Source organism: Blennius ocellaris (genome assembly GCF_963422515.1).
Source record: "Blennius ocellaris genome assembly, chromosome: 12".
In the NCBI taxonomy this organism is placed as follows: domain Eukaryota; kingdom Metazoa; phylum Chordata; class Actinopteri; order Blenniiformes; family Blenniidae; genus Blennius; species Blennius ocellaris.
This window is the reverse complement of record NC_137661.1, coordinates 11,206,052-11,233,745: the sequence shown is the minus strand read 5'-3', so window position 1 is coordinate 11,233,745 and position 27,694 is coordinate 11,206,052. Positions and strand designations below refer to the sequence as shown.

Below are 27,694 nucleotides of genomic sequence, written 5' to 3'. Positions count from 1 at the left end.
GCAGTACATGAATTATTGAGCCCTTCACAGATTTATGTAAAGTATTCGTACAAGTGAGTAGACTGAATAAAAGTGATGATGAAGTGTACATTTTGTTAGGTTTATTTAGATTTGGAAGCTTTTGCAGTGTGGCTTGTTGTTTCACTGGCTAAATTCTGGAGCCTCAGAAAATAGTACTGGTCTTCCAGGCTGTGTCTGTGTTGGGAATTTGCTGGTTCTTCTTTAGCTAGCATGGGTTTCTAGTGGTACTGAGCTTTCTTCACACAATCCAAGATAATTTGTTCAGGTATTCGACCACTGTATATTTTCTATATATTATTGCCTGGGCTGTATAAGATTAATGGTGAAGTGATTGTGTTGTCAATGGGGTTCTATAAAAAACTGTTTTAAACTGAATTGTTATGCATAGCATACAAATCAGACTTTAAAAAAGTTAATAAAAAAGGGTATTGTTATCGATTCACGAAACAAACTGTAATCGAACAGCCTACATTGTTTTTAAGTTTACTTTTATACAACATTGTTAAAATGATGACACTTTGACATTGAAGGAACCTTCCCACATTAGACATATATTCAGAATCAGAATCGCAGTACTTTTTAAATTCCATGAGGAAATCCTTTAAATTATTGGCATGTTGGACTAAAGATTGAAGATGGATGGATAATTTGGATACCACTGATTTAGAGAGGAATTTCTTAGACATTTTCTGCTGTTATATAAGTATTGTTATGAACTGTTTCTAGATATGTGAGATAAATGTTTGGTGACATTAACTGCAATGATATTCCTTTCTAAAAGTAAAACTATAAATAGGTGTATATGGAACATCATTACTATCACCTTAAAGTGACCTTTACACTCATCAAAGCGTTGGATTATTGCTAGAAAACAGTTTAATGGGATTTTGAATGAAAGGTTAATCACAAGACCTCGGAGTCTTGTTGTTGATTTTTTTAAATGTTTATTTTTCACTATTTCTATGATGAATATACTGTAATAATACATTTGACACATTTATTTGAAAAAGCCGGAACCTTTGAATATGGTATTCCGGACAGGTTTTATATGCGCACAATAGGCGGGGTTAAGAGCAGACAGACAGGGTTGGACCCAATAGGATTCCAGGATGGAGCGACGCTGTTGTAACCGGTAACCAATCAGAATGGGCAGAGGGAGCCGCGACTGTCTCCTGCTGCTGCTGGTACACAGAAAGGCAGTTTGGGTTAGTTCATTAACAATAATTCTACAAATCATTGGATAATTCACAAAGATTAACGTTTACATTTTCTATAGAAACAACACTGACAGTGTGGAATGTAGTTACATGGATTATTTCAAGATCAGATAAAGTGTAACAATGTCAGTCTTATAAAAATGCTGCCACTTTCAAGCATTTATCGAGGATTGTGGAGAACTGCTGTCCACAAACTGAGGACAAGGTTTGTTGGATGTGTTTTATTTCTTTCTTTATCCACATGATCGAGAGTCAGATTTGACCGTTTGCGCTCCTTCGTGTGTGTCTGCACAGCAAAGTTAAGTGAGCATACCAAATCTATGTCTGAATTATTGTGTTATTCTAAGTTAAATCTAACTTGAGTGCAGAGAAAACTCACCATCTTGTAGTCCGACCTTGTAATATGTTTTTAGGTTTACATACATATTTAGAGACTCATTGTCTGACCTATTTATAAAAGACGTTGATGCTGTTATCAATAATGATGATTATTGTTATGGTTAGTGCTATCGCCTCACAGTGAGAATATCGTGGGTACAAATGCAGGTTCTGTGTGGGCATATTTTCTCAATTTCCTCTTCGGGTCCACTTGAGGTTAATTGGTGACCCTAATTTGCCTTAGATGTGAATAGGAGTGGTTGTAGTTGTGTGTAGACATGTCCATTTTGTACCCTGCACAGGATTAAGGATAATAAAAGAGGGATGGATGATGATAATAATAATAATAATAATAATAATACATATTTATGTTTTTCTGCATCTTTTCTGATGTTCCAAATTCGTGTGATACATTGTAGGCTATACTTGAAAAAAAGTGAATTATTCCACATACTTTATCTCAGAACGTTAACCTCACTTTCCCCTTTTTCCATCTCCTTCAGAGGAATTCCACTCTCCAGAGTCCTGTCGACTTGCGATGAAGCCCCATCAGGACTGTTTGATGCCGACACCATCTTTGCATTGTCATCTGGCCACGGGAGGTGTGGTGTAGCCGTGGTGCGTGTCAGTGGTCCTGCTGCAGCTTCAGCTCTCGGGTGCATGGCTGGTCTCACGTGCCGCCTGCCTCCTCCACGCACTGCTCTGTTACGCAGCATCACAGACCCACGTTCAAAAGAAGTGCTGGATCGCGGACTCGTACTGTGGTTCCCAGGTATTTTCACACACTTGTTAATTTTATTAAAAAAAAATATGTGTACTGTCTTTGTGGAGGTCCATTGGGTGATGTAAACACACCAGCACACAGAATTATGCACCGTTACTGGGAATAAATTAGATAAGAATGATCATATTTACTAGTCTCAATTGTATTTTGTGGCACAACTTGATGAACATTAACCAGTAACAGCTATACTAATTTAGATCTGTGGTTCTCAACCTATGGTTCAGGGTCTTCTCGACCTTTGAGTGCACCGCAAGAGGATACAAGGAGGCTTTTTATCCTCCTTTCACAGGCAATCTTGGCGGGGTTATAGAAAAAAAATATAGATTTGGGAACCACTGGTCTAAACTGACACTGTGACTGAGTATATATTAATTGATTATTGCTCTTACATAAAATCTTGTGAAGTTGTTCTCTTAGTCATGTTATTGGTCATCACATTAGGGACTTAATGCTGCAATAATGCTTCTTGATAATGTTTTTTTCACTTTTGTTCACACCTCAGCTCCTCATAGTTTCACTGGAGAAGACAGTGTGGAGTTCCACATCCACGGCGGTGCTGCTGTTATTACTGCGGTCCTGCAGGCTCTAGGTCAGTGATTTTCAACCACTGTGCCGCGGCACACTGGTGTTCTGCGAGCTATAGTCAGGTGTGCCGTGGGAAATTATCCAATTTCACATTTTTTTCTAAAAGACATTTGCTCCCACAGCCGCTGTCACAGCAGCTGTGAGAGCAGTGTGCAGAGTAACAATTAATAAATACTGTGTCGAACGCCGCGGAAGAACTGCTCTGTGAAATGGAAACTGACAGACGTCAGTCTCGTTAATCACCACCACCTGCGGCTGCTGCCATCTTGTATCAAAGTACTGTGTCAGTGACAGTGATAGAGAAGTTTTTGAAAAGGAAGAATGTTAACCAGATATCAGCTCTGTGTTCATCCATCAGGCCCAGGTTTCACACTGAGTGAGTAAAAATTAAAAAAAGAAATAGGAAAATACCTTTTTTTCTGTATTTATTTGATTCCTGTTGATCAAACTTTGATGAGAATGACTTTATATTTTTAATATAGGCTACAGAGTTTAAAATTTTATACTCTTCGGGTGGTGGTGTGCCTCGAGATTTTTCCAAAGACAAAAGTGTGCCTTGGCTCAAAAGGTTGAAAAACACTGTCCTAGAGAAACACACCCAGGGGCTCTGGACCTTGCCTCTGTGAACACCAGGACTCTAACTGGGGTTTATTTCCCCCCCAACAGTCCCTCTTTGCCACTGGTTCCACAACCAGGAATTCATGCTCCTTTCGTTAAAATCTTCACAGCTTGATGAGTTGAAATTGACGCTGCTTCAAACCTGCTTGTCCGTAAGATTTAAAGAACTCTGAAAATACACTGACTTATGAACTAAGAAAAAAGCTTTGTTTTTTTTACACTGGAGGTTGTTTATCAGCAGCTACACTGGATTATATCTGTTGTGTGTGTTTCAAATGTGATGCGACTCTTACTGTGGTGTGGCTGTTAAACACGTTCACCCCCCCCCCCCCCCCGGGTCAAAATGTGTATAAATGTGAATAATGAAGCAGAGGGAAGCTGAAAATATCTCCCAAAGGCATCAAATTACAGATGAGACACTCCCATGATGTCAAACAAAATTGGGTTTTATTTACATATTTAATTCACAGAAAACAAACAACAGGCTCCCAGAAAATGGCGTCTCTGGTTCACCATTGCGAAGCTCTTCTCTTCTTCTGTTGTTTTGCTTTCTTCGCTTGTCTTCTGCTCACAAACTTCTTTCCTTGTCCCAAATCTGAAAAACAAAATGTGTTTTGTGTTAAACAATGCTGCTTAAACAGCCTATCAACCAAGGTTATTGCAGCTCTCTAATTAACTAGATATAAAATAAAGCCCATCCAACCGATCCAGTCATTTTTCAATGATGAATAACAGCTTGTCTTGTCATTGAGGGGCTTACTTGGATTATTGTTGGGCTGGTTCTTTTCCGTCAGGTTGGAGGAGCAGTCAGAAGTTGTGACCTTTGTCTCCTCTTTATTAGGTTGTGGTGAGCTTTAATAAGCAAGAAGGAAAATTGTTAGTTTCAGTTCAGTTAATCTTTTTTCTTAAAATACTAAAACTCCTCAGAGCGGTAGATTTTGGACAAATACCTGTTGACAGAGGCTGAAGGTTGTTGTGAGACATCTTGTGCTGGGGCCTGGTCCTTCTTGTCCAGGTCAGACGGACTGTATTTGGACCAATATTTGCATCCGGGCCAGGTGATGCTGGCAAATAGTGGCTCAATATAGTCATATTCATACGAACTGCAACTGTCGCACTCCTCCATGGGTTTGCTGTAAGATTTCACATTGGAATATTAACAATCATTACACTGAACAGCTTGTAAAACCACAATGATGTTGAATATTTGTAACACTTAGCAGCTATTGTATTGGTCTGTTTGTTTAAAAAGACTCAAAATCATCAGAGATAAAGTTTGGACAAAATACCTGTTGACAGTCTCTGCAATGGCCAACTCCTCCAGGTGCTTTCCATTGGTTGAAGTCTTTTCTTCACTGAAGGTGATGCTGGAGAAAAGAGGCTGAACATACTCATATTCGTAAGAGCTGCAATTGTCGCACTCCACCACATGGTTGCTGTTGGACCTGGTGATGCTGGCAAGAAGTGGCTCAATATATTCTTCTTCCTCAGAGCTGCAATCATCAGATAGATAAACATTACAGGTCATTACACTCAACAGCTTGCAAAAGCACAATGATGTTAAATATGTGTAACACTTAGCATCCAACTCATCATTGGGTCTGTTTTAAAAGACCAAATCACCAGAAAAAGGAAGTTGTGACAAATACCTGTTGACAGTCTCTGCAATGGCCAACTCCTCCAGGTGCTTTTCGTTGGTTGAAGACTTTTCTTCAGTTAAGGTGATGCTGGCGAAAAGTGGCTGAATATATTCCTCTTCCTCAGAGCTGCAATCATCACACTCCACCACATGGTTGCTGTAAGAGTTCACAGTGGAAGATAAACAATCATTACACAGCTTGCAAAAGCACAATGATGTTAAGTATGTGTAACATTGAGCAGTTATTTCATTTGGTTGTGTGTTTAAAAAGACTCAAAATCATCAGAGATAAAGTTTGGACAAAATACCTGTTGACAGTCTCTGCATGGTCCAACTCCTCCAGGTGCTTTCCATTGGTTGAAGTATTTTCTTCACTGAAGGTGATGCTGGAGAAAAGAGGCTGGACATACTCATATTCGTAAGAGCTGCAATTGTCGCACTCCACCACATGGTTGCTGTTGGACCTGGTGATGCTGGCAAGAAGTGGCTCAATATATTCTTCTTCCTCAGAGCTGCAATCATCAGATAGATAAACATTACAGGTCATTACACTCAACAGCTTGCAAAAGCACAATGATGTTAAATATGTGTAACACTTAGCATCCAACTCATCATTGGGTCTGTTTTAAAAGACCAAATCATCAGAAAAAGGAAGTTGTGACAAATACCCGTTGACAGTCTCTGCAAGGTCCAACTCCTCCAGGTGCTTTTCGTTGGTTGAAGACTTTTCTTCAGTTAAGGTGATGCTGGAAAAAAGTGGCTGAATATATTCATCTTCCTCAGAGCTGCAATCATCACACTCCACCACGTGTTTGCTGCAAGAGTTCACAATGGAAGATAAACAACCATTACACACAACAGCTTGCAAAAGCACAATTATGTTAAATATTTGTAACACTTAGCATCTATTGTATTGATCTGTTTGTTTAAAAAGACTCAAAATCATCATAGACGACGAGAGGACAAATACCTGTTGACAGACTCTGCGAGGTCCAACTCCTCCAGGTGCTTTTCTTCAGGTGAATCCTTCACTTCTGAAAAGAAATCTTCTTGCACCGAGGGAAACCCATGGCTTGTTCTTTCCTTGCCATTTGCCACCTCTTCATGCATGTCCTTCAGCTCTTTTTCCATAGCACTGATTTTCTCCTGGCGGTCATTCAGATTTTTGAAGAACATCGCTGCAACTCCCATCACCTCTGCCGCGAGGGACTGTCTGTTAATTGTGGGAGCGCCACAAATGTACTGTAAAACACAAGCAAAGACCATCATTAGACCTGCTCAATTACATTTTTGCCTCAGTTACCTTAGAAAACGTTATTGTGGTCTTCAATCTTCCTCTCATTTCATTTACATCCAAAATTACGTGGTTCTACTAGAAATACTTGTATTTAACAACAACTTACATTCAAAATCTGGACCACTCCGTGAAGCACATTCCCCTCTCCGGTCTCCATCTCTGGAAGCTGTGGTGGTACCGTCAAGTTGTTCATTGTGTTGTCACGACAATCTGCAGCAAATATTTGGAATAATATATTGTCAATTTTTCACAGAAAATTGACAATTGGTAAGGTCACCAAATGTACTTTTTTGCATTCAACTCACAGTTTTGACGGAAATAGAGAATGTTGTCTGCAATCAAATCCTTGAGAAGAATCTCGCAGTGGATGAAGTCTCTCAGAGAATCGCTGTCGCGTGTGTCACAATCGCTGGAGGGTGAAGAACTGGAAATCGAACTGGAACCTGGAGAGAAAGTAGTGACTGCCAACGCTGAACGAAGCTGATCCGGACTGAAAGGAAAAGGCCGAATGCTGTCTGTCTATATGCTGTCTGTCCTTTGATGTGTCATAAATGGATCTTTAAAACACTGAAGAAGATCAAAATGATAAAAGGTCCTTTGATATCCTCCATGAGGCTCCTCCCCCACGAGGCCCATCCCCCACGAGGCCATGCCCCTTGAGGCCCATCAAAGGACACATCAAAGGACATACAGCATATAGACAGACAGCATTCGGCCTTTTCCTTTCAGTCCGGATCAGCTTCGTTCAGCGTTGGCAGTCACTACTTTCTCTCCAGGTTCCAGTTCGATTTCCAGTTCTTCACCCTCCAGCGATTGTGACACACGCGACAGCGATTCTCTGAGAGACTTCATCCACTGCGAGATTCTTCTCAAGGATTTGATTGCAGACAACATTCTCTATTTCCGTCAAAACTGTGAGTTGAATGCAAAAAAGTACATTTGGTGACCTTACCAATTGTCAATTTTCTGTGAAAAATTGACAATATATTATTCCAAATATTTGCTGCAGATTGTCGTGACAACACAATGAACAACTTGACGGTACCACCACAGCTTCCAGAGATGGAGACCGGAGAGGGGAATGTGCTTCACGGAGTGGTCCAGATTTTGAATGTAAGTTGTTGTTAAATACAAGTATTTCTAGTAGAACCACGTAATTTTGGATGTAAATGAAATGAGAGGAAGATTGAAGACCACAATAACGTTTTCTAAGGTAACTGAGGCAAAAATGTAATTGAGCAGGTCTAATGATGGTCTTTGCTTGTGTTTTACAGTACATTTGTGGCGCTCCCACAATTAACAGACAGTCCCTCGCGGCAGAGGTGATGGGAGTTGCAGCGATGTTCTTCAAAAATCTGAATGACCGCCAGGAGAAAATCAGTGCTATGGAAAAAGAGCTGAAGGACATGCATGAAGAGGTGGCAAATGGCAAGGAAAGAACAAGCCATGGGTTTCCCTCGGTGCAAGAAGATTTCTTTTCAGAAGTGAAGGATTCACCTGAAGAAAAGCACCTGGAGGAGTTGGACCTCGCAGAGTCTGTCAACAGGTATTTGTCCTCTCGTCGTCTATGATGATTTTGAGTCTTTTTAAACAAACAGATCAATACAATAGATGCTAAGTGTTACAAATATTTAACATAATTGTGCTTTTGCAAGCTGTTGTGTGTAATGGTTGTTTATCTTCCATTGTGAACTCTTGCAGCAAACACGTGGTGGAGTGTGATGATTGCAGCTCTGAGGAAGATGAATATATTCAGCCACTTTTTTCCAGCATCACCTTAACTGAAGAAAAGTCTTCAACCAACGAAAAGCACCTGGAGGAGTTGGACCTTGCAGAGACTGTCAACGGGTATTTGTCACAACTTCCTTTTTCTGATGATTTGGTCTTTTAAAACAGACCCAATGATGAGTTGGATGCTAAGTGTTACACATATTTAACATCATTGTGCTTTTGCAAGCTGTTGAGTGTAATGACCTGTAATGTTTATCTATCTGATGATTGCAGCTCTGAGGAAGAAGAATCTATTGAGCCACTTCTTGCCAGCATCACCAGGTCCAACAGCAACCATGTGGTGGAGTGCGACAATTGCAGCTCTTACGAATATGAGTATGTCCAGCCTCTTTTCTCCAGCATCACCTTCAGTGAAGAAAAGACTTCAACCAATGGAAAGCACCTGGAGGAGTTGGACCATGCAGAGACTGTCAACAGGTATTTTGTCCAAACTTTATCTCTGATGATTTTGAGTCTTTTTAAACACACCACCAAATGAAATAACTGCTCAATGTTACACATACTTAACATCATTGTGCTTTTGCAAGCTGTGTAATGATTGTTTATCTTCCACTGTGAACTCTTACAGCAACCATGTGGTGGAGTGTGATGATTGCAGCTCTGAGGAAGAGGAATATATTCAGCCACTTTTCGCCAGCATCACCTTAACTGAAGAAAAGTCTTCAACCAACGAAAAGCACCTGGAGGAGTTGGCCATTGCAGAGACTGTCAACAGGTATTTGTCACAACTTCCTTTTTCTGGTGATTTGGTCTTTTAAAACAGACCCAATGATGAGTTGGATGCTAAGTGTTACACATATTTAACATCATTGTGCTTTTGCAAGCTGTTGAGTGTAATGACCTGTAATGTTTATCTATCTGATGATTGCAGCTCTGAGGAAGAAGAATATATTGAGCCACTTCTTGCCAGCATCACCAGGTCCAACAGCAACCATGTGGTGGAGTGCGACAATTGCAGCTCTTACGAATATGAGTATGTTCAGCCTCTTTTCTCCAGCATCACCTTCAGTGAAGAAAAGACTTCAACCAATGGAAAGCACCTGGAGGAGTTGGCCATTGCAGAGACTGTCAACAGGTATTTTGTCCAAACTTTATCTCTGATGATTTTGAGTCTTTTTAAACAAACAGACCAATACAATAGCTGCTAAGTGTTACAAATATTCAACATCATTGTGGTTTTACAAGCTGTTCAGTGTAATGATTGTTAATATTCCAATGTGAAATCTTACAGCAAACCCATGGAGGAGTGCGACAGTTGCAGTTCGTATGAATATGACTATATTGAGCCACTATTTGCCAGCATCACCTGGCCCGGATGCAAATATTGGTCCAAATACAGTCCGTCTGACCTGGACAAGAAGGACCAGGCCCCAGCACAAGATGTCTCACAACAACCTTCAGCCTCTGTCAACAGGTATTTGTCCAAACTCTACCGCTCTGAGGAGTTTTAGTATTTTAAGAAAAAAGACTAACTGAACTGAAACTAACAATTTTCCTTCTTGCTTATTAAAGCTCACCACAACCTAATAAAGAGGAGACAAAGGTCACAACTTCTGACTGCTCCTCCAACCCGACGGAAAAGAACCAGCCCAACAATAATCCAAGTAAGCCCCTCAATGACAAGACAAGCTGTTATTCATCATTGAAAAATGACTGGATCGGTTGGATGGGCTTTATTTTATATCTAGTTAATGAGAGAGCTGCAATAACCTTGGTTGATAGGCTGTTTAACCAGCATTGTTTAACACAAAACACATTTTGTTTTTCAGATTTGGGACAAGGAAAGAAGTTTGTGAGCAGAAGACAAGCGAAGAAAGCAAAACAACAGAAGAAGAGAAGAGCTTCGCAATGGTGAACCAGAGACGCCATTTTCTGGGAGCCTGTTGTTTGTTTTCTGTGAATTAAATATGTAAATAAAACCCAATTTTGTTTGACATCATGGGAGTGTCTCATCTGTAATTTGATGCCTTTGGGAGATATTTTCAGCTTCCCTCTGCTTCATTATTCACATTTATACACATATTGTTAATATAGGCTACTGAGTTTAAAATGTTACCATTTTCAGGTGGTGGTGTGCCTCCAGATTTTTCCAAAGATAAAACTGTGCCTTGGCTCAAAAAAGGTTGAAAAACACTGTTCTAGGTAACAAAGAGATGTTAATTTTAGTGTGCAATGATTTAATAAGGTGTGATGCAGTATGACAAACAAACCTGCTTTAACACCGTCAAGTAAAAATATACTTTCTGTATGTGGAGGGGGAAAAAAAAGAAATGTAATAAAGACCCTTTAATTAAAGTTATTTCTTGTAGTGAATGTGAAGAAGTACATATCTTTTATAACCAACGTGTGTAAACAGCTTTTCATTGAGTATTTTTACTAGCTACTTTTTTATTTGCTGGGCATTGAAGGCTTTTGTCAATTAAGACAATTCATGAAGGATGTATGCACTGCTCTGAATTGACTCGTGAAGTCATAGATAGATAGATAGATAGTCAGATGAAAAAAAAGCAATAGTAAAACATTGCATTGAAATTCTAAAACTGAAAACTGAAATCCAACCTAAAATGACACCTGAGTTGTGAAATTGTAAGGACATGAAAGTTCTTGATATGTGTGTTAATAGATGTAAAAAGATGTTGCAGAATAAATACTCCAGAAAGTACAGGAGCAAAGATTTGTCGTATTATTAATAACAGCTAAATACTTCCTGACACCGACTTCATAAGAAACAGGATAAGCCGCTGGAGTAGGAAAACTGACAATATTGACTTTAAATTCAAACCAAAACTGAATCCCAAACTAAAAGAGGATCATCAAATTCACTCCATGAAAAGATATGAGCTCCTGACTCCAGCAGTTAACAGCCCACACAGTCTGCAAGCTGCAGAATGGGCCTCGAGTGGCATCTACCCCCTCCATGTTTACTTTTATTCACTGTGACTTGATGAGCATAACGCTGCACCAATCAGTTACTGACGGGAGGATTAAGAAGTTAGCGGCACCTCGGGAGAGACGAGGAAAGGGAAAGACTCACAGGCACACTACAGCCATATCACATACATCATGTCATGCACCATCAGTTTGCAGGGTGCGTTTAGTTTGTGTGTATATTCATAGCTTCCAATCCCTTTAACCACATTTTACAAAACCGCATCTGGTTGAGTCATGTGGCTATCCGTCACTGTGACTTAAAAGAGAAAAGTGACACATGCATTCCTTTTTCTGAGATACTTAGAATATTCAGATGGACAAGCATGGCAATCCTCCTTTGATTGACGGCAAGTGTTTGGACTGCATTTCACTTATTGCCCTCCTAGAGGGCAGTCTTGCATAAAGCAGAAATGTTGGTGAAAAAAGGTGTCACCTTTTACAACATTGTAACGATTTTTAACTGTTAATAGCCATAATTTAAATAGTAAAATAATTGGCCGTTACGACACTGTACAAGACATCTATGAATATTTATAGTTGTTTTTCAAAAAAAGACAGAACATCTGGTAAAATGTTTGTGAGAAGATCAAATCTGAAAATAAAGAAAATATATATTCTGACCCCTGTCTGCTAAATGATTTTTGTGTTCTGTCATCTTCGCCGATGATGGTTGAACATTGGTTGAGCAGACAACGAACACACAACGAACACACAACCTTTATAACCTGCAGTTGTTTCTGCTTTTCAGTTCAAGTAAACTCTGAGTGAAACACTGATCCTTGCCTGATTGCGTGTGTGTGTGTGTGTGTGTGTGTGTGTGTGTGTGTGTGTGTGTGTGTGTGTGTGTGTGTGTGTGTGTGTGTGTGTGTGTGTGTGTGTGTGTGTGTGTGTGTGTGTGTGTGTGTGTGTGTGTGTGTGTGTGTGTGTGTGTGTGTGTGTGTGTGTGTGTGTACGAATGCCTACGTTGTGCCACGTGCATTTCCACATGTTTGTGTTTGTGTGTGTGTTTTGCAGGAAGCCTGTCTGGCATGAGGCCTGCTGAAGCCGGGGAGTTCACTCGGAGAGCCTTTCAGGCTGGAAAATTAGACTTAACCGAGGCAAGTGGCGACGGACGTGTACTGCAAAATCAAAGGCGTTCCCTGAGCATTAAACAAATACCTCAGTAGCTTTTTTTTCTGTTAATGAAATGTAACTACTGATTGAATTTTATCGATGAATAGATAAACAAAAGAGAATTGCTTAATCAATAAAACAAACGCTCAACATAACAAGAGGGCTCCAAAATAATTCCTGACTAAAAAAAAACTTATTTTTTTTATCCCATTAATTAATGTGATTAGATAGATAAACTGTACTGTCTTCTATTTTTATTTTTGTTTTTCGTTGCTTTTGGGGTCCACTAGGAAAAACAGCACAATTGTTGTGTATTTTTTTTACAAATGGAATCATTATTATTATATGCACTATTTTATTGTTTTGATGTCTTTCTTGTAGCTACTCGAAATAAGTTCTAAAAAAAAAAAAAAAGGTGTGTTTTAATTTAATTGCAATTGTTTATTATTGTCAACTTGTTTTTTTTTTCTTTTTTCAATCATGATTATGCCTCTAAAAATAAAAGGATGATGAGAACAGATTCTCTAATGTTCCATGTCCTTCCATCTGAAGGTTGAAGGACTTGGGGATCTGATCCACGCTGAGACAGAAGCCCAGAGGAGACAGGCCCTTCGGCAGATGTCCGGAGATTTAGGACGCCTTTATCAGGACTGGAGCAACAGGCTGAAGCGAGTATGTGTTCTAGAATTACACAGACTGGTAATACTGACAGCCTTGTTGGACAAACACAACTGTAGGTATTCAGATGATTAAAACTAGCACAATATTATATATAATATATGCATGTAATATATGGATATAGCACAATTTGCATATTTCAGGGTAATTATTCTACATATTGTATTTAGTTTGGTCTTTACAAAACGTCACAAGTGTATATTTGCATTTGACTCGAGATAAGTTATGAAAAGGAAATATTAAAATTGGGTTTTGTGCCGTAGGTCATGTCTCAGTCATTTTCACACCCAAACAATGCTTTTGTTTTAGTGTGTATCCACAGCTGTTGTTGAAACACACTGCTTCTGGATTCAGTTGTAGGAACCTGAAGTTTCCTGTTTTCATGTGGCTCCAGTTTGTGTTGTGAATGTTTTTTTCTGTCCAGCTCTGGCTGTGAGTGTGGTACGAGAATACATTCATGTGTTTGTTTGTTTTTTAAATATATCCAAGAAAAGTGGAAATCAAAGCATTATTTCCCTTCTGGAAGTGGAAGCAATTATTTTTGAATAATTCTGCTGTTAATTGCACTTTGCTTAATGGCCAATTCTGGTTTTAACTTGCATTTTGGTTTATGACCTGATGAATTTGAATGAAACCACACAAAACAGTTGGGAAATGTGTGTTTGGTTTGATTAATTATTTGTTGTATGGTGGATGGCCCCCATCAAAACTTTTCTACACCTTCTCCGCCAGTGCTTAACACCTTTTTATGTTTTGTGTTTGATGGATGGGACAGTTGAACTCTGAAGAAACAAGACATGTTGGCAATTGAAGAGTTTATTAATTTAACAAACAATAGCCTCAATGTCATGTGCAAAATAACGCACACAGACACAACAGCCTGGGATCGCCTCCTCGTTTGATGCTGATGTTGGTCCTTCAGACAGGAACAGCACTGCAAGGTGTTGAGATCAAGACTTTTCATCCCCTCCAGCCCCAACTTCTTGCAGTAGTGACTCATATTTACTGATCAGTGTTATCTTGGAGGATAATGTTCAGTTGCAGATTGTGGAGACCTTGATTTGCCACTTGAAGCAGAATTGAAACTCAATATCTCTGCATTGGGATTTCCCTCAAAAGACAGGTGGCCTCATGTCTCCAGTGAGGGATTTGTTTCTCTACATCATCCCATTTCTTTCACCTTCATACGTGACTGTTGGTGCAGCAGTGGGTAAAACCTCCCAATATTCTCTCCAAACCGTTGCGATAGTGTAGGACAATCTTTGGAGACCTTCTGGCAGCCATGTGAGAGGTTGGTTGGCTGCCTGCAGTCTACTGCAGATTGTGTGATCAGAGAGCCACTGGCCATATTGTCCTGCCTACAGTTCCTCAAAGCAGACATGATGAGGAAATATTGAATAACAGCTTGAAGTTGCCCTCTTGCTAATCAGACACCTGATAGTCAGTACCTAGTCGTACAAGAAGCTCAAAACAGAAGGGGAAAAGCTGTTTGATATTAGCAGAGATGATTTTCATGGGATTAACCGGCATCCTGGGCTCATCCTGCAAATGTTCTTAAAAATGGGGCACCACTTTCATAGGATTTCCACCGGGATGAGATACCTGCTGCCATGTGTTTGTTCTAGATCCCTACTCGAGCCCTTTAACTGTGGAATGTGGTGATTCTCTTGTCTCTGCATAAAGTATTTTTGTGAGTTATATATATATATATATATATATATATATTTAGCTGCTGTTCCTCCACGTCACACACACCGCAGCTGTGGTGCGTCCGGCAGGTTCCACAGTCACACAATCAAGACGTTGATTTATTCTGTGCGGCAGTATTGTTTTCCTTATCTGCAATGTATATCCTGTATTGTGTATATATAAATAGGCAGCAGACGGATGAGTCGCTCCTCGGACGATGAAAAATTAGACACAAAAAGATCCTGCAGCTCAGTAAGACTCACATTAGAGCTAATGACACTTTGATTTAATGTGTTTTGCTCCGTATAGGGCAGACCTACAGTCACGTGTATTTAGCTTCAGCTGATATTTGAGCAAGTCTTCCAACATGTTCATACAGTTGAACTTTTACTGGGTGATTTGTGGTTCACAGCCAACCAAAGCCCCATTTGTGTCTTAATGCAGGCAAGTCGGCCTGCATCCAGTGCACTTGTGTCAAAAAAATGCTTTTTTTTTTAATTAGTTTTTAATTCCAAGCTTTTATTTAACCAGACAAACCTTATTGATATCAAGGGTCTCTTTTGAAGGGGAGCCAGACCCAGACTGCAGCCACGACACAAATCAATAAGTGATAACGGCAATTATTGGGTTTTGAAATTACTTACAGGATGCTCATCAAGCTGATATGACGGTAGGTGTGATGTTATATCTTATTGTTATTATTATTATCACCTAAATGAATGCTGACAGGTTGTCTTTTGTGTCTGGTGGAGGCGGTTTGCCACGGTGGGTCAATGACCGCAGATAAATGCTTCAACTCCATGGATCCGAGCCAAGCTTGTCCTCGACTGTGAACTTTCAGTGAGCGCGGAAAAAAAAAAATCGTGGAACCAGAAATGATTGAGTCCAGATGTTCTCCTCCGAGAAAGTGATGTGCTTAATTCCTAGAAGTAGTTAAAAACACATAGTTATTTTTGGCCCCGATTTTGGAGAACTCTGATCATTATGATCACCTGTGATGTGAGGGGTCAAACTGTCATTTGACTCAAACAATGCAACATTTTTTTTAACCAGTGGCTTCCAACCTTTTCCAGTGGATTAAAGTGTGGGAGTCTGATGCTTCCTGTTTTTGTGCGGCTATACCACTATTGTGTTTATGTTCCGCAGTGTCCATCAAGATACTGATCAGCACTGTTGGTGGATAAACTGAAGTGCTTTTCCCTCTGTCCAGTCACAAAAATTTGGGAGTAAAGTTTCAAAAATGTATATTATGTGTTAGCTAGAGAGAGACGGAGAGATATGATAAATTATTTATGCGGAAAAAATTAAGTTCAAATTTAAGTTCAAATTAAGTTTTGTTGTGATTAATTGCTGCAGTCATATATTCTGTATGTGTTTGACTCTTGCTGGGGGATTTACTAACACAACAGTTCTTTATTTCTTTCTGTGAAATTGTAATTGACAATCAATATCTTCAAGTGCTCATTTATATGTATTTCTATTTATGAACAGTTACATTTCCTTTTCTCAGATTTCTTTGCTCTGAGAAACTCAACTTTAAAAACAATAATACAGTGTATGCGCTGCAAAAATCAGACATTCCCCCTGACAACCTTGTTTTTTCTTTACTCAAAATGTATTTTTCAGTTTTAGACTTGTTTTCAGGTACACCTGGCTTGTTTATCTGACAGTTTGGTATTTATATATATTTTAGAATCAACATTTTTTAATTTGCTTGCAATTTTCAAAGCATCACTGGAGTTCCAATGACTTATTTATAACTATCAGTTAGTGTTACTAATGGAGTAATATTTTCATCTCAACACTGACAACAACATGAGCCATACAGGCATTGTTTGATTAAAAAAAAAAAAAAATCCTGGTTGGTGGTTCCTGGGTTAATTGAGGAATATAAGAAAACTATTAATTTGGTACTTGTCTCAGTGTCTTTGCGGTCTTCTCTGTTTTGTTCGTCTCACAGTGTCTGGCGCATGTGGAGGCCTTCATCGACTTCAGTGAGGATGAACTTATCGAGGATGGGGTCTTAAACCAAGGTATGTCTGCACTCTGACCCTTTGTTCAGCTCACAAACAACACGACAGTCATCCCGTGGGCTTTTGTATGTGTGTGGGGTGGGGTGGGGTTGGGGGGGTCCGATAGCTCTGTTTCTCTCTGAAGGGAGAAGAGTCTGGCTGACTTTCCTGTTTGGATCTTCAACCGGCTAGTTTGCTGCGCTGCAGGGAGAAACCGTCAACATCCAACCACTCAAAGGGCAATTTCCTTAGGAAGTGTGGCAAAAAGGCCTGTTGGGACAGTGGGGGCATTAGTCTTACCTTCAAAGACAATCTTTCATGTCAATCACAGACGTAGTCCTGTCAGCAACGCCGTACAGTGTTTTCTGGATCGAGGTTTTCCCAAGCTCACCCTGTGTGTGTGTGTGTGTTGCGTGCATTGTGTGTGTGTGTGTGTGTGTTTGTAAGGGATGCCTCCCCAGAGTCTGCCGCCAGCTGTCTGGCACTGCCACAGCTCTTCAGAAGCCTCAACTGTTGTGAAGGTTCAACACAAAAAGCCAGAAAAAGATTGTTTATTTTTGGTGGCAGGAAACGATGGCTCATGCCACCGCTGCTGCAAATAGTGATGGATTGGTTTCCCAAAATACCAGACCTGGCAGGAATTCTTTCATATGTTAATCTAACCTGCAAGCCAGGTATGAAATAGTTTCAACTGTTGTCACACGTCAACTAAAGTGTGACGAACTCACGTGTGTTAGTTACATCTGTGTTCACCTGAAAATAAAATTGTTTTGCCCCCAAGAAAAATTCTCCATTGTTGACACGCTGTGTTGTCAAAACCGTTTCTTTCAACTCTCATCCTGCACGGAAAGAGACGCGTCCATGACCCACATTTAGTCCAGACGAACGGTGTCAGACGCTGGTGAACTGGTTTTTTTCCTTCAAAGGAATGAAATTCCTTTCACAAGGCCACGAAAGTGAAGTTCAAGACGAACCCCATGTCATGTCCTGCTTCTTTTTTTTTGTACTTTGTCTTTGCGAAACCACAAACAGTGGACACGTCGGTGAATAAGCTGCAGGCGGAGATGTCGCAACACCTGAGGGACGAGAGAAGGGGCGAGAGACTGCGCAGTGGAATTCAGGTGGTCATCGCAGGAGACACCAACGCAGGCAAAAGTAGCCTCCTGAACACACTGTGTAAGAGAACCGACACACTTCTTTGAAGAAACGTCACATTGATGAAATGCATTTGGACTGAGGAGTCGGTAATATCCACTTTAGCAATAAACCACAGCTCACACTTAACTTTCCACTTTTAAATATTATATTTTCATGGAAGATAGATAAAAGTTCAGAGCATTCATCCAGTGTCTTCTGCATTGTTTTAACTGCTGCTCAGCTCTTGATGTTGGTCATTACCTTGTCTGTAATGAATATCATTTAAAGCTGTGATTTATTACAAGCAAATTAATGTATATAAACATGTTTGTCACTACGGTTCTGTTGTGTTTAAATGATCGATACTAAATCACTCTAGTTCATAGTTGTGTGTTCACATTCCCTGTCGGCCTACAACATTGACAGGGCGTGTTTGTCTTGGGTATTGTTACCTGGAGTAATTTAGATCACATCAAGACACGAGGCTTGGCACGAGTTTGTGAGAACTTCCCATCCGAATAATAGGCACATTTGTCAAACTTCAAATATAATCCTGTTATTCTTTCTCATTCATGAGTCTGTGTGATGCACTGCACTGTAACACACAGCATGGGCGTACAGCCTCTGTGCTTTTATTGGGCCTGGAATATAAGGGGACAGATTCATACAATATAGTGGGAGTGTCCCAGTTTGTTGCTGTTATTACATAAAAATCCTTGATATTGTTCAGTCTGTCATTTTTACTCAGCATTTTAATCAGCAAATTTAAGTTTGCAGAAATAGTCAAGTAGTTGGGCTGATATTCATGTAAACACCTTTTAAATGTTATCATCATGTAAGATGATAACAGATATGATGAATATAATGGATCCCATTTTATGGGTTGGTTAATAATAGAAATAAATAACTTAGGGTTAGGGTTATTATTTTTAATGAGCTCATTCTAGTTCTATATACCATGTTTTCTAGTTTCTTAATTTACGTGGGTAATAAACTGAACATTTATTAGGCGCAACCCCTTTTATGCAGCGTTTCAGAAAATGCCCTATTTTCCACACAGGACTTCACAGCATGACTTTCCAACAAAATTCACCAGCCAGTCCCACATTCGTACCCTAAAAAACCCAAACTGTAATATTGAAGAAAAATTAGCAGAAAGTAGCAAAAATATTATGATTACAATTTTATTGTAGGGGCTGACGAGGCAATTGATTAATCGAGAAATAACTTTAATCTTCAGTTGCAGTCTGATATGATTTACAACGACCATGAGACCAAGAGCCCCTCACAGATGTGTAAATCATTTTCAGTTCAGAAACAGATAAAACTGTAATCGTGGATCTGTTTTTATATTAAAAATAAATAAATAAATAAAATTGGTGTTCATTAGAAATAAATAAATGGGCTTTTGTTTTTCGATTATTTTTAAAATTTTTAATACAGGCCAGAGACCTGCGGCCATTGTGTCTCCCATTGCGGGGACCACCAGGGATGTTGTGGAGACGGCGCTGGACATCGGTGGCTTCCCCGTCCTCCTGAGCGACACAGCAGGCCTCAGAGACAGCGCCGACGTGGTGGAGCGGGAAGGAGTACGTCGAGCCCGGGAAAGGTAGACGGAACAATACTTTATAAAAACATAATGTCGATTATTTCCATCGTCTTTTAAATCCAACCAACAACTGGACAAAAAAAAGATGTTTGAGGGACGTTTCACTTCGGGTTAGAGGACAATGGTATGTGTGGACAAGTGCTTTGTTGTCCAACACGTGTATAATTTTAACAAACAAATTAGCCTGGTGGCCAGTGGAATATGTCCTTGGAGACAAAGAAAGGAAGAAATAAGTCATTTCTTTTCCTCATGTTACATTTTTGTCATGTCTGCGTAACCTCCAGAGTTTATAGTAATGCTGAGCCGTGGTTAAAAATACATGGAGACAAACACTGTCAGGAGGTTGCATAATGAAGAGCCACCTTTCCTTCTTCAAGAGCATTTGCCACTAAGATGTTTTTCAGATGGCCATCCAATGGCTACTGTTTACGCGACTGAAGAATAGACGTGCTTGTAGCAGTGGTCATCACTGCTTTAGAATATACAAACAGGCAGATATATGTACACCTTGCATTATGCAAACATTATATCAACTTCTATAAGACAATTACACTGTCACAATTTTAATTAAATTTGACTTTGTTGTGGTTAAAGCTTCCATCAATTATAGGAGAAAGTAGTTGTTTTCGTTGTTTAGTAAAAACAAAGGCAATGCTTTTGTATTTATTTGAATCTTGGTTGAATTAAGTCAAACCAATAACGCATATTTGTAATCAACCCAAAAAATATATTGAGAAAACAATCATATGAGACTCAAATGACACTTTCCACCATGTAGTCACAGGAGCTTCACTATTTTCAGAAGTAACGTGTCCGAAGATGTTTGATTGAATGAAATTCAGAAGACTCTTACAGTCAATTAAGTTTCAGTGAGCTTTTGTACTTGTTACTTTCAGCATATCTTGGAATGGTTGTGGATGTGCAGCGCCGCAGTGCTGCTGTCGTTTATGATCTTGTCATCTTGTTTATGATCTTCTCATGAGACCAGCAGTCTGCAAGATCAGCCCAAGTTTATTTCTTAATGGTTGCTGTTACACTAAACTCCTGTTTTCTGGAGAGCATTGCTATTTCAGAAGTTTAAAAAAAAAAAAAAAAAGCTATGGTCCAAGTACTTTATTTAAGCCATCCTGGGGCAAAGTAACAAAGTAATGGCTAAAATGGTTGTATAGACTGGGACAGTGCCTAACAAATACATGTAATGGAAAAAAACCCCAAAACACATATTTTAAAACTACCAGAATCCCAATATAAAGAAAACCAAGGAAGTCTGAGTCAAGCAACCCAAAAGAAACATAATAATCACTGATATTGCAAGTAGATGGCTGTAAAACATGAAGACAGGGGCTGTTGTGTAGAATCTGTTCCAACAGCTCGTGCTGGTTTGTTTGATCCTCAGGACTTTTCAAATTTAAAATAAATCAACGTTACTCAACACCATTGAATCGCTGTTTTGAATCACCGTTTTGAATCACCCTCAGATTCAAAATGCTCTATGACCCCCTGATGTAGTGTCCGGCGCTCATGTGCCTTTCTTCGTGGAGTTTGCATGTGCAGAGGTGTGCGTGGATTTCCTCTCACAGTTCGAACGCACATGTTTTCAGTATCTCTTAATTGCCCATAGACAGTTGTCAGTGAGTGTGATTGACTATGTTCACCCTGTGATGGACTCAAATGGATAATCAGTTGGGAAAATTAGGAAAATACAAAAATATGGCCAGTTTTCACGACAAAAACAATGAAGAGGTCAGTAGATCAACTTAAAAGGGCTATATAGTTCAGTTTGTTGGTATTAGAGGAGAAAATATTTTAACGTTCACTAAATTCACAGGATAGTCCTCTTTGCTCTGTTTCAAGTGAGACAAAACTTTAAAGCCTTTCTTTTGTGTTTTTCTAAAATTCTTACCAGTATTAGTATGTGTGGTAACTATCTGTTACTGTGAACAAAACAAATTGGGAGTGAAAGGAGATATCTGTTTTTCAGGGTGCTGTCAGGGAAAATCTAGTTGTTTTTCTTCTGCTCACTGATCAGATGTACAATGGGCTTGAGGTGTAATGTGAATAAATCGCTCTCTACTCTAATTTTCATACATCTCCATGGACAGGCACCTGACGGGCGGATTACGGATTACATGGCCATCAAATATGGACACTTGTATTATGATTATTATCGTTTATGTTGGTTGCATGTATCTGCTCTTTCAAATGGAAAAAACACAGTGAAAACAAAACCTCAGAATACTTCTGGAGACTCTGTCCACATTTTGAGTGGGAAACCAAAATTTCACTTTCACATATTTGGGGTGGAAATGTCAGAAGGTCGTAAGTGAAAAAATAGTTTGAACTCGGAGGGAAGGTATGAAAATATGTCATTTTGAGAATGAGTTGTTATTTGTGCACAATTTGAGCTATTTGACCGACCTGGTGGCTCTTTAGGAAGGGTGGGCAGTTTATGTTCTATAGGAAACTTTGTGTGCAGCGAGCAGGACAGAGGCTCGTGACCTGGGTCACTACAGGAAGGACGTGGTGAGTCCAAGCATCCTCTGACCTGCCTGCTGCTTCCACACAGTCAGATGATGGCAAGACAGCTGTATGTCAATGCAACCACTGGTTACCTGCTCAGACAATTTCCCTTTGCGCCATTTATAGCATTATTGTATAAACATTTTTTTTTTCAGCTGTATCTACATGGTAAAGTGCACAAATGGAATATTCTAATATTTCTCTCAGATGTGTGAACAATTTAAAGATACATGACGTCATAGATATAGAGCATCAGGAGGCATCTCGACATGCACGGTCACACTTCAATATTGAATGCTGGTGATCTTCAGGCTCTCTGACACCTCATCAATAGAACCAAGGAGATTTAATAATGGGAACGACTGTGTGGGCTCAGACAAACTTCAAGAAATTGTTCTGTGAGCACAGTTCGTTCTGCCACACAGATGGAATATTCTATAAAAAAAAACCCAAACACAAATATGGTGGTTTATAAGCTACAGAGGAGCTGTCCCTTCCAGTTTGTTAAAGTCTGTGCTTTTCTGATTGCATTAAGAATTATTATCTATGGCATAAGCAGCTGACAAATCCGGAAAATTCAAAGTGCATTGAGGTTTGAGAGCAACATCTGCTTCGATCACTTTTTCGATGCTTTTTCACCTTCATATTTCCACAAGACGAGGATAAACCATATACTGCATCCAATGTTGTGAACGAGAATCCTGCTAAAACATTCCTCTCCCAAAATTCCTGCAGTTGGTTTTATGATGGATTTTATTACTGAAAGTGCTAGTAATTATTTTGATTTGTTACACGACACCAGATGTGTGACATTATTTAACAGGTCGCAGGTCAGTAATTCACGCTTGTGCTCATTCTGCTGAGGTCCGTCTTTTCATTGATCTTCCACTAGAATAAATTCAGATGCTGTTTAATCGGAAACGTCTTTAAAACACAGGCAGCGTTTTACTTTATTCATCATGTTTGCTGTTCTGTCTTTAAAGAATACGGTTGTATGTACGGTTACAAATCAATACTTGCAAATGCTATGTACATGTTAATGTACACTCAAAGTGCCACTATCGCTCTCAGTTAACTAATATGCCGGATTAGACTTGCCATTTTAATGAAAGTATTTTTGACAATTTCATTCAATTCAGCGTTTCCCAAATCAAACTGAAGGCTGCTTCCTGTCCTCCAGGGTGGAGCAGGCCGATCTGACCCTGGTGGTGGTGGACTGTGTGCGCCTCCCTTCAGGTGAAGGAGGCGCTGTGGCCTCCCTGCAGGAGCACCTCAGGACTGTGCTGCAGCAACGTCCCAATACAGGTTTGATGTCAAAGACCCACAACTCGTAGAAGCTACATTTTAATGGCACCTCGAGCGGAATAAAGCGGAGCATATGACTTTTATTGGCCTCTTTTTCCTCAACTCTGAGGTGAATTTCGGTGCTTGTCGGTGTAGAAAGCGAAACTCACTGGACAGTCACTTTGAAGGTTATCGTGCTCAGATGTGTCATTTATTTCTTCACACTACAATGTGCTGATGCTTACTTGCACTTTCTTTTTTAGTATTACTGGCCAAGATGTCACAGGATGTAAAGTCAGATTTTAATTCTAAAAATGACGTCAATGTGTTTCCTCGCCACGCCCTGCAGACAAGTGTCTCCTGGTTCTCAACAAGGCGGATCTGCTCTCTGAGATGCAGAGAAGGAGGCTGAACGAGGAGCTGAGCGGAGGCGCTGCTGGACTCCCTCCCGTCTGTCTGGTCTCCTGTCAGACTCATGAAGGACTGGCGGGTTTCCTCACTGTCCTGCACAGCCGAGTCCAGACGCTGTGAGCTCCTATTAGGGCTGATTTAGTTTGCTGTAACAGTGGTGCATCTACACATTTAAACTGTTTTATCTATTATACTGTATTTATTTATGTTCGTTTGCCCATTTCATACCGACATTGTCACGAAACAGGCCATCGAAATGTATATTTATGGATGTTGAAACTTTGCCTTTCTACCGTCTGATCTTAAACATAAACTCTAACACTCTTTTTTAATGAGGTAATGATCGTAGGAGATTTTCAAGAGAACAAAATCTTCAGAGGTTCAGTTCAATTCCATTTACTTGTATTTCTTTACTCATTGCACCAATGACATCATTCATCTCATAACACTTAATTTGCAGGTTCTTCTTCTTCTAAACATTATTTCATGATTGCGTCTTTAGTTCACAAATAAGGGAAAACATCTGATCTATTGATATATTACTATTAAATAATTCATTTTACGATACTGCAAATTATATTTGTATGATTTTTATGACCCAAATATTGAGAATAAATCTTTAAAATTTGGAAGTTTTGCTTTCTATATTATGAGAAAACAATTTACTTTTCATTTAAATAAATTTTTTTGTCATGAATATACAGTGAGGCGAATGTTTTGATAAACATAGAATAACCCAATTTGGCCCTACATAAACAATTGTAGAGGAAAAAGATAGTTTTGGTGAGGGGATCATAAAAACCCAGTTGACAAACAAGTTTGTCCAGCTCATGGGCAAGATGTTGTATTTTATATAATACCGTACAGTATATAATACAACATATTAATTATATAATTTGATGAATGAATGTAATCACTAACGCTGAAGTTCTTGTTTTAGTTTTATTTTACATTTTTTATATAAATTGAGAAGCAATGCTGTGGTTCATCATTTACGCTCAACGTTTTGCTATAGATGTGGTGACCCTCTGTCTGGTGGCCCCACGCTGACCCAGGCCCGCCACAGGGCCCACCTGCAGCAGTGCACGGCGTCCCTGGCTCAGTACCAGCGGTACCGGGACCGGGACCTGGCCCTGGCGGCCGAAGGCGTCCGGCTCGCTCTCACCAGCCTGGGCCGGATCACCGGACGGGTTGGGGCAGAGGAGATCCTGGATATCATCTTCAAAGACTTCTGCATTGGAAAAAAGATAAGTAAGAGTGAAAACACAAGGGCCGTGGCATCGCCGCTCCCTCGCACAGGAAGTCTGCATTCCCGCCGTCTCACAGTATCAGTGGAGAGGACGGGGCAAACGGGGCGCCGCCTCGGCCCGGTGCCAGGCTGAAAAGAATGAAGTTCACATTCTTGGCTGCGGAATACTGCGATTCCCCTGGCACACAAATGTTTGTTTTCTATGCGAAAGCTTTTTATCCGACCGAAATATTTTTAGCTTGATGTGCAGGTGCCTCAGAGGCCCAATGAAATGGACATGTGTTTGGCAGTTCTTGACTCGGACTCTAATAATAGTTTGCGGGACGCCTTTGATAGGCGAATATGGGCCTTCTGGGCTGCAGCGTAGCAGCCAAGATGTTTTATAATAAAAGTGCATACCACTGCAAGGTCAAGGATGTTTACTTGTTATGCAGGAAAATGGAATCATATTATTATTATTATGTTTGTTCTGTGGTGGGGAGGAGCAGGGATATGTGAATGTGTCCAGTCATTGCACACAGACTGCAGCTGCCTTGAAAGCAATGATTCTAGATCACTGTGCTGTAGGAATGGGAAGGATCTCTTACACTCTGATATGTGTTCTTCCCTTTTTATTTTATTGTTTTTAAAGGTACATACCATTAATGTGACTTCACCTGGAAACCAAACCAAAGGCATAAAATAAACGTGAGCGAGCTGCTAAAGTGTGAAGGTATCTGCACTTGAAACGACAATAATACAATCAGAAGTAGATTTTTTTTTCCGCTCTGCGTTGCACTTTATGTCCCCGGATACGACGTCCCGCTGGGTGTGAGCTCATCCTTCCCACTCGGTCCAGGATACAGGCACAGTTAGTCAAAGAGTCTGTTTCAGGTTTCTGCTGCTCAACAGATGGCAGTCATCTTCCTCCCATCATCGCCTGTGACGGACAAAAGAAAATCATCTTCAGTTTTATTTTCTTGGATAATTATTTTCTACTATGAATGTTTAATAAAATTTTCAAACAAGGCACAGTATTCTGTAAAGTCACGGAAAATCCTATTTGGGCTGTGTTAGTTTTTTTGTGTGTTTTTTTTTATTCCTTCCACTGTCCAAAGGAATTCCTATTAAGTTAAATGGTGAATCTAATTTGCCTGTATAGGTTCTGTAAAGTGTGTGCCTGTAATCCTCGATGGGATATGGAGATAGAGAAGAATTCTTTGTCTGTTTGCCTTTTTTCTCTGTTGGTTGGTTTCCTTGATTAAATGATTTGCTAACTGACATCATAAGTGCCTCTTGCTGCTTTATTACTCAATGACCTAGTTGATTTATTCGTGGTTATTATACACAGTAGCATCCCTACCCGTGAATGAGAACGACTCCTTGATACTATAAACTGAACACAATACCACCGAGCTGCTGACAGGTGTGCTTTTATTTCGCCCTTTCGCTCTTCGAGCTGCACTTTCAGTCGAGGTGTGCTAAAAAGCAAAAGACATACAATAAGTAGAGAAAGTCAGAGTGACCCCACTCCCCTCTGTGGGAAAGCAACGTTTTTTGGAGGCGATGCCGTCTGTGCCCTTTGTTCCCCTGTCAATCGGCCAACGATCAAATATTTATGTTTCCTCGTTGAACTCCTCACCCGTCTTCCCCCGGCTGGCTTCTTCTGTCCAGGTCTCTGACGACATTTGCCCGATGTGCACCACCCTGAGCCGCGGCGCTTCTGCCTATTTGTCTCCCCTCTCCACCTGACCTTTCCTCTTTCCGCAGAACTCTGCCAGCCTCAGCCTCCTCTTTCATGTCCTCCGTGATTAATTACAACTCGGGGGAAGTTTAAGCTAAAAGTGGGACACTCAGATTAGTGGCAGTAAATTTTTTTTGAACTTTGTTCCTTTGAAGTGTTGCCAGCGTGTGCGCAGTATCCTTAGATTGCACTGTTTACTACAGACAGCTCTGTGACAGTTTGTGAGAGGATGGATATCAATAGAGGACTGGATAATCTGTTATACTTGACAGCTTACGCTCTGAAATATAAGCATGACTTTTAGCCACGTGAGCAATATGTCTCATTTAGTGCCAAAAATGTATTGTTCTGTCAACAACTCCAAATTGCTTTGTAGGCATCACAAGTTTGTTATGCAAGTTTCCTTATTTCTTGACCAACAAAGGTTTGTTTAGGATTGCGATTGTTGCAATTTTACAACAAAACAAAACGATATTTTATTTGGTCAAAAAGTTGAGATTCACAACAAAACAAAGTTGATATATGCATATTTGTTTCAACTGTACCTTTATGTTGGTGCTGTTGGTTTTGTGTAAATGCATTTAAAAAGTACTTTTCAAAAACACATGCCCTGTGAGCGATGCTGGAGGAATATAATTCAAACTCTATTTATATACTTTATTAATCTATCATGAAATTCTATGTAAATATAAGTGCTTCTCAAATTGATACTAAAAGCAGGTTGAATAAGTTCCAATGTAAAGATACGCAAAGATACCCACATTATCAAGTACAGAGCTTCTTAAATATGATTTCTGAGAAAAAGTAGAAGAAAAGCTTTCCTTCAGGTACTGCGGTTTCTTCCCATAGTCCAAAAACATGCATGTGAGGTTAATTAGTGACTCTAAACAGCTCCTAAATATGAATGTGTGGTTGTTTCTCTATGTGGACCCTTCATTAGCCCGGCTCCAGCGCCCTGAAAATCATAGCAGGATAAAGATGTGTAGAAGACTGAACAATGATTGACCA

At 39.9% G+C, this 27,694-nt stretch overlaps 1 protein-coding gene across 1 annotated transcript; it reads left to right on the top strand.

The window, feature by feature from the left end:
• The first annotated feature begins 1,236 nt into the window (after positions 1–1,236).
• gtpbp3 (GTP binding protein 3, mitochondrial) lies at positions 1,237–26,043 on the top strand. Its single transcript, XM_080506955.1, has 12 exons — positions 1,237–1,443; positions 2,120–2,388; positions 2,903–2,993; positions 12,280–12,358; positions 12,927–13,046; positions 16,702–16,774; positions 17,786–17,929; positions 19,334–19,499; positions 23,200–23,324; positions 23,653–23,830; positions 24,730–24,965; positions 25,595–26,043. The coding sequence occupies exons 1-12, from the start codon at positions 1,379–1,381 to the stop codon at positions 25,606–25,608; spliced, it is 1,560 nt and encodes a 519-aa protein (XP_080363081.1). The 5' UTR covers positions 1,237–1,378; the 3' UTR covers positions 25,609–26,043.
• The last annotated feature ends 1,651 nt before the right edge of the window (positions 26,044–27,694 follow it).

Excerpts from the sequence above, each read along its gene's own strand:
- gtpbp3 (XM_080506955.1), top strand. The coding sequence starts at position 1,379 with ATGCTGCCACTTTCAAGCATTTATCGAGGATTGTGGAGAACTGCTGTC. Across the intron at positions 2,389-2,902 it reads ACTCGTACTGTGGTTCCCAG|CTCCTCATAGTTTCACTGGA; the intron begins GTATTTTCACAC and ends TTCACACCTCAG. Across the intron at positions 23,325-23,652 it reads GCAGCAACGTCCCAATACAG|ACAAGTGTCTCCTGGTTCTC; the intron begins GTTTGATGTCAA and ends CACGCCCTGCAG.